The 10,587-nt window shown below is 46.8% G+C and overlaps 1 protein-coding gene across 1 annotated transcript in view; it reads right to left on the minus strand.

Annotated features, from left to right (window-relative positions):
• Positions 1 to 2,808: 2,808 nt before the first annotated feature.
• LOC130563194 (structural maintenance of chromosomes protein 5-like) overlaps positions 2,809 to 10,587 on the minus strand; it is an 11,095-nt gene continuing 3,316 nt past the window's right edge. Inside the window, exons 3-8 of the mRNA XM_057348621.1 lie at positions 4,230 to 4,290; positions 3,892 to 3,942; positions 3,774 to 3,818; positions 3,631 to 3,695; positions 3,386 to 3,530; positions 2,809 to 3,223 (exon numbers count right to left, since the gene is read on the minus strand). Coding sequence (XP_057204604.1) covers positions 2,933 to 3,223; positions 3,386 to 3,530; positions 3,631 to 3,695; positions 3,774 to 3,818; positions 3,892 to 3,900 — 555 coding nt within the window. The 5' untranslated portion in view covers positions 3,901 to 3,942; positions 4,230 to 4,290 and the 3' untranslated portion in view covers positions 2,809 to 2,932. The remainder of the gene's footprint in view (positions 3,224 to 3,385; positions 3,531 to 3,630; positions 3,696 to 3,773; positions 3,819 to 3,891; positions 3,943 to 4,229; positions 4,291 to 10,587) is intronic.

Raw genomic sequence — 10,587 nt, forward strand, 5'->3', positions numbered from 1 at the left:
CGATTATTTTTTTCAAATTAACGTGTGAAAAATATTTAACGCAATTAACGCAGCATCCGTTTGTTTTGACATTCTTTGTCTAGCGTTACATTATGTAATCATGCTTTTATTCGTGTACAGGTTTTTAAACCACTTAAGCGCGATTTTAAACAGTTGCTTTGACGCGTTCAATGAAGATAGACTGCTTCTAAACTGTGGGACGCGGCAAAACGCAACGCGAGGTCCAGTCTGGTGTAAACAGTTATGGGCTGAAGGCTGCGTCGGTGAATCTCTGTCAGACAGCGCATCCGTGTTAAGCTCTCTTTCGTGCTTGAATGGATAAAAGCATACAAGATTATGTCAGAAAGCCCGTTTTGTCTAGCATTTTCTTAAGCAAGACTTCAAAGTGTAAAATAAAATCTTGAATGAATGCAAAGAGTTGTGAAAATGGGAGTGCGGTGACGGTCAGATCTGCGTACTGAGACAGCTCTTAAAGGGGCGACGTTCTTAAACGTGCTGCTGTGACTCCTGTCACTAATGTTAATCAAAGAACAAAATAAAAGAAGAAATCAATGTGATTTTGTAGCTTTAATGAGAATTCTTCTGCATTTAATTTATAATTTAGCATTAAAGACTGTAAAGTGTTTGAGAACTTCCTTCAATTTCTGTATATTTCATGTTAGCTCTCAATTATATTGTTGAATGGCTATAATTAATGTTAAAATAATCAATTTAATAGAGACATCAGTTACAGTACTAATATCAAAATGTTTTCTTTCATTCATAAAATGACGCTGTTAAAGAAATTATTAAAATGTAAAAGTATATTTTAAAATATTATTGTTATGTGCGATTAATCGTGATTAATCACAGAAAATGTGTGATTAATCCGATTAATTCTTTTAATCGATTGACAGCACTAGTTAAAATATAAAATAATTAAACCTCTATCCTATAAAATATTAAACCTCTATTCTTTATCTTAAATGTGTGCTTTTCACTGTGCGTGTATGGGCGTGCGTGTCTGTGTGTGTGCGTGCTTGTCTGTGTGTGCTTGCGCGTGCACGTCCGTGTGTCTGCGCATCCGTGTGTGTGCGCATTTGTGTGTGTGTCTATGTCTATGTGTGTTAGTACGTGTGCATATTGTGTGTGTGGAGTGTTTTGTATGTGGTTGTGTCTGTCTTCTGTGTTTTCAAGATAACTCATTTCCATAAGATAAGATGCTATTTAAGACATTACTTGTTGTTTTAACACATTTTGTGTTGATTTTGTGTGAAATAAATGAAAGCAACAACACAAGTTGTGTTTAAAGTAACACAAAATGTCCCAGAAATAACACAGATATGTGTTCAGTTAAAGATAAATGTGTTGTTTTTAACACAACTGTGAAAGGTTGAAGACATGCTTTTTTTACCAGTAAACTGATGAATGCATATATTAGTAGGGATGTAACGATTCACTCAGCTCACGATGCGATGCGATTCACGATTCTGATCTCACGATGCGATTTATTCACGATTTACTCACGATCTATTTTTACAAAATGAGTTGAAACAAATTAGAAATGAACAACTTCTCTTGCATTATTTCTTAAATGCTTCACGTTTCTTTGTATAATAAAATTATCTTTTATTTCAAATAACAAAACTAAACTGCAATTTTATAGCAAATTAATAATAGAAAAAGTCTCTTTAATATAAACAAACTAATACTGTCTGTGCTTTTCTTGGATTTCTTTTGCATTTAAGAAATATCAGCATGTCCAGGGGTGCACATAAGTTTTTCTATCTGGTTCTCAAGAGAGCACCTGGAGATTCGGTTTGGTGCTCACATTGCACATAATGAGACAAATGATATTTACCTATTAAAAATGAAAGTAAAAAATAAAAGTAAAAAAATAATAATAATAATAAAGTGGGATAATACTATATTTATATTACTTTAAGGAACACTTAAAATACAATGATAATGTATTTCTTCTTGTTTTTCTTTTTACATTAGTAAATATTAATTTTCAAAACCAATTTTGAAACCTAAAAGGACAACCTTTTTGGTCTTTGACAGGTTGCTGGGAAGTGCACTTGCGAACGCACATGGAGACTTGCGGTGCAGAGCTAGGATCGAGTATAGCATAGAGAAACACAAGCTGCGTGCAAGTGTCAAGTTTAAACAGCTTGTCCTCTTAGAAAGTTTAAGAGAAGCGGTGTTTTGGTAGACGTGCAGCGCAGAGCAGTGCAGTTCCAGACATCCACAGAGGCTGCGCGTGCCGCGTGTGGCTACCCGATCCGTCCCGGAAACACGATTTGTTCCGCGCATGCGCGAAACTGACGTCACTTCCTGTCTGAAATAAATCGAAACACTTTACGGCAGTTTCGGGTATGTAGGCTATACCGTTACTGCTGTTGTTTTACACTCGGAGTTTAATATATATATTTTTTATTACATTTATTAATAAATGTATTTATTATATCTGTATAAGTTTCTTTTTTCTTAATTTGTTTCTTACAATGCTTTGAGATATTTCCTGGCTTGTTAAATTGTTGCTGAATTATAATGCATGTTTGTTTTAAGGTGGTCATAAAAAATAACTACCCGATCCATTTCGGTTAAAATTTGGTTAATATGTGGCACAAATTAACTTCATTGAATTAAATAAATGGTCAAATTAAACTGAATTGTTTAAATTTGCTAGACACAATTTGGAAAATACAGATGTTCATACAGATGTGTTTTCTTTCTATTCATTTTCTAAAGATAGGTTCTACATAACTGTTCTAGATATTTAACTGCATTTAAGAAACACACAGAATACAGTTATATATATATTCTTTCAATTTATTTATACATTTGTTCCATTCCTCACACACGCTCGCTCACGCACACTCTCGCACACGCACACACATGCACACTCTCTCTCACGCACACTCACTCACTCACACACGCGCACACACACTCACACACTACATTTCTCTTTGTAGAACATAGCATTGACCTTTAGGCCTTGGTCATCAACACAGTACGACAAAAATGTTTCCATGTCTTCTTGGTAATGAAATATAAACAAAAAGGCATCCTTCGCCTCAGAGAATTGACCCCCCAAGAGGTTCTTGATGGCATTTTGTTGATCACCCCTGTTCATCTGCAAAAAGGCAGGCTCTGTCACCTCCCCACGGAATAAGTGTCTGTGATTCTGTACCCAGTACCACGCTGTATTTAGGTCTCGGACAATGGTTGGCTGCTGCACCTATTGAAGTAAATGAAGTTTATGCTTCATTCTAATTGGTTGACTAATTAAATGGCCTATAGTCATTTATTCCTTACATAGTAAAATGGCACAACAGTTATACTATTTATTCAGCAATCATGCAAATGCTTCATGTATAACCACTACTGTATAATCATTAACCTTATCAATGTCCTTGTCATCCACAACTCTTCTGCTGGGTGACAGTTTGGTGGTGGTGAATTTCGACACCCTAAACACAGGCTCAACGATCCCCTGAAGGAGTTGGGATGCTTCTTCGGTCCAGTATGCAAACCTCTGTCCATGCCTTTGAAAATATATGTAAATGTATATGAACTCTATGTAATAGCTTTAGCTAACTTAATACAGCCAAGATACTGAAATTATATCTGTAGAATCTATCATACCCTTCTAGGCAAAATCTTTCCATGAGGTTAATGCACCACCACTGGCGAATCAATGGCACCTCCTCCTAAAACCCTCAAACACACAAAAAAAATGCACACATACCAGTAGTTCAATGACATACTTGTGTGAAAATCCAGCTTACCTCTGTGAATGTTAAGGGACATGATGTGCAGATGCTGAGAGCATACTGTGAAACACAAATAACACTGTAAGACTTTGGTTTTATTATCTAACAGCTTTGATAAATTAAACATTCTTACCATCAGCATGTAGACACCACAAGAATCCCCACTGGACTGTTGAGGAAAAAACTGGAAAAGGAAAAGTGCATCCACAGTTAGTTTAAAAAACAACTGCAATTTTTAGGTAAGGGATGATGTACAGGCAGCAGGTTGTTATCGCAGAATAAAGCCTGACAGTGTGATAAAGACTGGGTTACCATGTGTTATTAGTTTTGTGTGCTTGTTATCTGGGAATATCAAACCTTGGAATGTTGCAACTGGCCAATCAGAATCAAGTATTCCAGAGCACAGTCGAATAAACATGTTTAGTTATATACATACATTTGCTTGACACAATTCCATCATTTAAAACATACCTCAAGGTCTCTTCCTGTTTTTTCAGTCCAGGATCCTGGGTCAATGAAGCTTGCAATGTGTCTGGGATTCCAAAGAGAACACAAAATTACATAACGTGCAATTAAATTATCAGGTGTGCAGCCTGAGAACTAGGCTCTTTGATGAACTTGAAGCCTGTGAACGAGGCTCTATACAAACTTGAAGCCTGAGAACGAGGCTCCTTTTGGAAACTGTAACCAAATAACATGCCTGGAACAAGGCCAGTAAATTATCTTAAGTCTAAACCTAAATATGGTTCTGTAAGTCTTATCTCCAAAACCATCAGGTTGTCTTCCTCGGACAGGACAACTAGCCGCATGTACTGTTTAATTGGGCCGGTGTAGAAGAGTCTGTCGCCTGTTTGAAGAAGAAAAAAAGCATGAAAAAGTTGCAGTTAAAAGAAATATCATATTATCTGATATCTGACTAAAATTAAACTCCATAAAGGTCAATAAAAACATCACATAAATTTAACCAATTTTATATATAAATTGATTTTATAATTAATATATAAAATAATGCACAAATCACACTACAAAGAAAGAAATTTGTAATGGTTTTAATGGTAAAAGCTAATGGTTCATAGTAGTATTTTAATGTAAACTATTAGCATCTCTGTGAAGGGTTCTATCGTTTTCTTATTCTATACGGGAATTTAACAAGTACAGTTAATGTAGCTCGATATTTTAAATATAACTTTGTAAATTAAGCACATGACCCAGGTTGTAACAGATTGTCAGTTCTCCTTTTAATTATAAAATCGCTTAACGCAATTTAATTACCTTTGATGATAAAATTCGAAGACGCCCGGAACAGGTGTAATGCCGAGAAATGCACCCCTGCCAGATTCCGAGCTGGTCCCAGGTCGAGAAGACTGTCGTAAAACGTCGCCGATAACAGGAAGTGACGTCAGTTTCGCGCATGCGCGGAACAAATCGTGTTTCCGGGACGGATCGGGTAGCCACACCGCGTGCTTCTCTAGTAACGAAAGCAGAACCAACAAAGGCGGAGCTACCAATACTCCGTTTTTCATAATTTATATATCAGTAGATATCAGTAGTTTTAGCAGCATTCAGTACAAACAGAAATCTTATCCAGTATTACATTTAGTTGGACTAAAACAGTGATTGTGCATCAAAAGGTTTCAACCATGTCAGTACGCAAATGGGCGTTCTAAACTTATTTACAGAGCGCATTTTTAATTTTGGTCGCGCACCTGCGCACCACTTATGCGCATCCCTGAGCATGGCCACGTTTAGGTTTGCAGTGAACATAGCGGCCCCTGCCGTTCAAATAATGTATTGCGATTCAGTTCACACCTCAACCGATTTGAATCGTCACACATTATAATCGATTTTCAACCGGCTCACGGTGAATCGTTACATCCCTATATATTAGTAAATTGCATTGTGTGATTCAATTAAATAATCTCTTTCCATAAATTTAGCATCTAAAAGGGAAACGTCTTGGTTACGGATGTAACCTCAGTTCCCTGATGGAAGGAACGAGACGTTGTGTCGAACCGACAGATTGGGGTTTGTCTTGAGAACCTATCATCTTCTGAGTATTTAGAAAAGGCCAATGAAAATTGGCGAATGAAATTTGCATGCCGGACTCCTCCCCGCATGGGAGGTTTAAGAGGGAAGCTGGCGTGCTCATTCATTCACCTTTTGGTCTGAGGAGCCTGAAGCATCCCCCCCCAACCGCTGGGGTGGCATAAAGGACACAACGTCTCGTTCCCTCCATCAGGGAACTGAGGTTACATCCGTAACCAAGACATTCCCTTTCTGTCGGTCTCTCGACGTTGTGTCGAACCGACAGATTGGGGTTCCTATGGAAAACGCCACAGCGCTGGGCCATATCACAATCTCTAGCGGAGCGACGCTGACTGGCCTGGGCGAGTCAGATGTGAGCGCTAGCCGAAATTGTAACCATCCAGTGGAGAGGTAGGGGGTCCCAGAGCTTTTTCAAAAAGTTGGGAAGCCCCTGCCACCGGCCGTCACGGGCGGAGGCCTAATTCTCTAACAGCGAGAAGCCGCCCGGCACCGTAAGGGCCCCTGGGGGAAAAACGCTGCAGAGACCACTACCTAAGGAGTAGTGGAGACACAACATGGTCTCGCCAACAGGGGAGAACTCATGGAAAATGTGCGGACTAAGGAGTTAACCGCAAGGTGGGAGTCCACCTAGGGAGGTCATGGGTTGCCAAGGTGTGAACCATTCATGAGGATACATCAGACGGAACAGCCCACGGAGGGGGGGTTACCATGTCTGGAGCACTAGGTCCGGTTAGAGCTGTGTGGCAGATAACTCAACTGTACCCTGGCCTAAGGGCAGGCTGGGCAGAGCAAGGTGCTTAGTGATGGATGGAATGCCTGTTCTTTACCCAGTGGGGAAAGAATGGAGGCGTAATAGCTGCTGATCCCCCTAGAGGAGGGGGGAAGGGCTTTCGCAGGCGTACGCCCTACCGGCTGCCGGTCCTACAAGTTGCCCTGCAGGACGCGGGCTGACACCGGTTCCGCTCGTAGGTATTAGAACCTTGCGGAGTTGTTGGGCATAGCCCAACCCGTAGCACTGCAGATGTCTGCCAGAGAGGCGCCCTGAGCCAGTGCCCATGAGGAGTGTGCCTCACTCCCAACGGGCAGGGTGATTTTGAGATCGGTATGCCATAACGACGGCATCCACGATCCAGTGCGCCAGCCTCTGTTTGGAGACAGCCCTCCCTTCTGCTGACCTCCAAAACAGACAAAGAGCTGCTCAGAGCTTCTGAAGCTCTGTGTGCGGTCCAAGTAGAGGCGCAGTGCACGTACTGGACACAACACGTATGGGGTTGGGTCTTCCTCCCCAGTGGGGAGCGCCTGCAGGTTCACCACCTGGTCTCTCGGGAGAGTGGTGGGAACTTTGGGCACGTAGCCGGGACGGGGTCTCAGGATAACGTGAGAATCCCCGGGCCCGAGTTCTAGGCAATCTGTGGACACGGAGGGTGCTTGCAGGTCCCCTACCCTCTTGGAGGTGAGCGCCATTAGGAGAGCCTTCTTTATCGAGAGGTGAGAAAGAGCGGCAGCTCCGAAAGGCTCGAAGGGGGCGGGGCCTCTTGAGGCCCGCCACCTAGGTCGCAAGAGGGTATGGAGCGCGGATGAGGCGGTCGCCTTCTCGCGCCCCTTAGGAACCTAATGACCAGGTTGTGCTGTCCCAAAGGCTTCCCAGCAACTGGGTCATGATGAGTGGCTGTAGCGGCTACATACACTCCCAGTGTGGAGGGGGGAGAGGTTACTCCCCAGTCTCTTTTGAGGAAGGGACAGCCCGTTCCTGATCGAGCAACTCCGCGGGTCTTCTCGCCGAGAAGAGCACCAGGACGAGAAGAGGCACCACTTATGGGCGTATAGCCGCCTAGTGGCCGAGGCCCTAGCCTGAGTGATGTCCCAAGCAGACAGGGGGTGTGCCACTCAGGATCTCCTCGTCCTGTCCAGACATGGAGGTTCCAGGGTTCTGCCTGGGATGCCGTAACGTGCCCCTTCCACTGGGAAAGCAGGTCCTTCGCCAGGGGGAGCGGCCAGGGGGGAGTTGTTGTCAAGAGCCTTAGCTCCGAGAACCAAGTCCTGGTTAGGCCAATGGGGCGTAACTAGTACCACTTGATGCTCCTCTTCCCTGGCCTTGCACAAGACCTGTGCAATGAGGCTCACTGGGGGGAAGGCGTACTTCCGCTTGTCCCGCGGCCAGCTGTGCGCAAGGGCATCTGTGCCGAGGGGTGCCTCGGTCAGGGAGTACCAAAACGGACAATGGGTGGAGTCCGGGGAGGCAAACAGGTCCACCTGTGCCTGGCCGAACTGCTCCCAAATGAGCCGGATTGCGTGGGGATGGAGTCGCTACTCTCCGCGAGGCGTCGACTGATGAGAGAGCACATCGGCTGTCTGGTTCAGGAAGCCTGGGATGTGTGTGGCTCGCAGGAAACTGATCACCTGCTGACTCCAGAGGAGGAGGCGCCGGCCGAGTCATGTTAGCTGCCGTGAGCGAATGCCACCCTGACGATTGATATACGCCACGGCAGCTGTGCTGTCCAACACGTGCTTGTCCTGCACGAGAGGTAGTAGCCTCCTCAGTGCATGTAGCACAGCCAACAACTCTAGGCAGTTGATATGCCAACGCAGGTGGTGGCCCGTCCACCGCCCCGACACTGCATGCCCATTGTACACGGCACCCCAACCCTGAAGGGAGGCATCCCTAAGGGTCCCTAGTCCGCAGAAGGTCATGGGAGACCAGGGGGTTAGGGTGCATCGGCAGAAAAGCGTGATGACCATACGCCTGCTGCCTGTGTGCCATGCTCTCCAAGGAGCGGTCGCATGTGCATCGACCCGAGGGGGGGGGGTGCGCTGAGGATGCCATGTATCCCAGGAGCTTCTGAAATAGTTTCAGGTGGACCGCTGACTGCCCGAAAGCTTCAGGCAGTTCAACACTGACTGGGCGCGCTCTGTAGTCAGTCGCGCTCTCATGGGGACAGAGTTGAGTTCCATACCGAGAAAGAGGATGCTCTGCACCGGGAAGAGCTTGCTCTTTTCTCAATTGACCTGTAGGCCCAACCGATCTAGGTGCCGGAGCACCAGGTCCCCGTGTGTACACAACAGATCTCGAGAGTGAGCCTAGATGAGCCAGTCGTTGAGATAGTTTAGTACCCGCACACCTCCTTCCCTGAGGCGCTTCTGCGTGATCATCCTGTTCAGAACACACAGATCCAAGATAGGGCTCAACCCCCCGCCTTTCTTGGGGACAATGAAGTACGGGCTGCAAAACCCGTTGAACATCTCGGCTGGTGGGACGGGCTCGATTGCTCCCTTCGCCAGAAGGGTGGCGACCTCGGCCCGAAGTACGGGAGGATGCCCTGAACTTGGGCGGGCGTGTGGCGAACTGGATCGCGTAGCCGAGATGGATTGTCTTCCCTAGCCAGCCTGACAGTCTGGGAAGCTGGAGCCAGGCTCCCAGAACTGTGACAGGGGGACTAAATGTTCGATCTTCTTCATCGTCCCCCGGGGGGTGGTTCGATGGCTAGCAGTACGGATTCCTTGCCGGGGGAGAGACAACGCACTGTCTGACTGAGAGTGCTGAGGGCTGGTGTTTATACTCGACATTGCGCTTCGCCGTGACGCAACGTCGAGTTGCTGTCCACCGTCGTGCCGAGGGTGGGAGCGGCTGTGATAACCCAGAGAGAGAGGAAACTCTTTTTGACAGTAAGTGGGCGCTATTCCCCCGGAGGGGGCCAGCAGATGGTGAGAGGGGGCAGGATCCGTCCCTATCCGATTTCCCAGCGATGTGGCTGGAGTCGGGCCCAATGGTAGCCTCGATCCCCCTGAGGTCTTCCCATGAGGGCCGCTTCTGCTTTCGCCACGGCTGCTGATGGGGTGATGGTCTCCTCTTCGCTGTCTCTTCCAGGGGTCCGCCTGAGTGGGGGGCGCCAGAGGGCGTCAAAGAGGACCAGGGCTGCTGGGAAGCAGACGGTGCACGGGACTCGACGGCCGAGTCGCAGCACGGGAGGACTGCTTCTTTACTGTCGAGAACTGTGGCTCGACAGTATCACCAACTAGCCCCCCGCCCTTGCGAGACGGGTGCGTCGAGAAAGCGGACCTCCTCGGCGTTACTCATCTGCGCAACCCCACATGCTTTGGACGGGAGTTTAGGTCGAGCCCCCCCCAGGTGGCCGCCGCCTACAGGAACGAGTGCACCGTGGCGGCACCACCTGGGGGACATCGACGTATCCTCTAGCTGTCTCAACCTCGAGGGAAGAGAGGGTGACAGAACATTGTTTGACGTGAAACGTGCCGGAAAGGGGGCGTTCCAGGTCTTACTAAGTTCCTCATGCACGCTCAAACCTGAGGCGCCATGTAGCCAGCCGCGAGCGCTGGGAGAGGCAGTGCGGGCACTGCAACCCAACACTCACAGCGGCCTGGGAAAGCATGGCTGACATTTCGATGTCCGCTTCTTCCTGGGCTCGACCCCCCGAGGGAGGGAGCCCGAGGAATCGTCGGAGTCGGATGGCAGTACGTCACCCCCCGATGCTGCAAGAGACATCTCATCATCACGCATCGTGTCCGAATACGTGATTGAGGAATAAGAGCCAGTGGCTGGCAGATTTTCGCTCACAGTAATCCTCATATCACCCTCGCTGCTTGCCATAGCGGATGGCAGGACCGTAGTCCTGCCGCCACGGAACGGGGAGCAAACGAGGTGGTGGCTGAGTCCCGTGGGAACACAGCCACCCGTGACGCAACGTCTGAATCGTCACCGCCCGCAGTGCGGGCAGGACGTATCCACAACGCCTGCCCCAGCGTACTGGAAGCAGGCATCGTGTCC

This window comes from Triplophysa rosa, linkage group LG12 (assembly GCF_024868665.1).
Source record: "Triplophysa rosa linkage group LG12, Trosa_1v2, whole genome shotgun sequence".
Lineage (NCBI taxonomy): Eukaryota > Metazoa > Chordata > Actinopteri > Cypriniformes > Nemacheilidae > Triplophysa > Triplophysa rosa.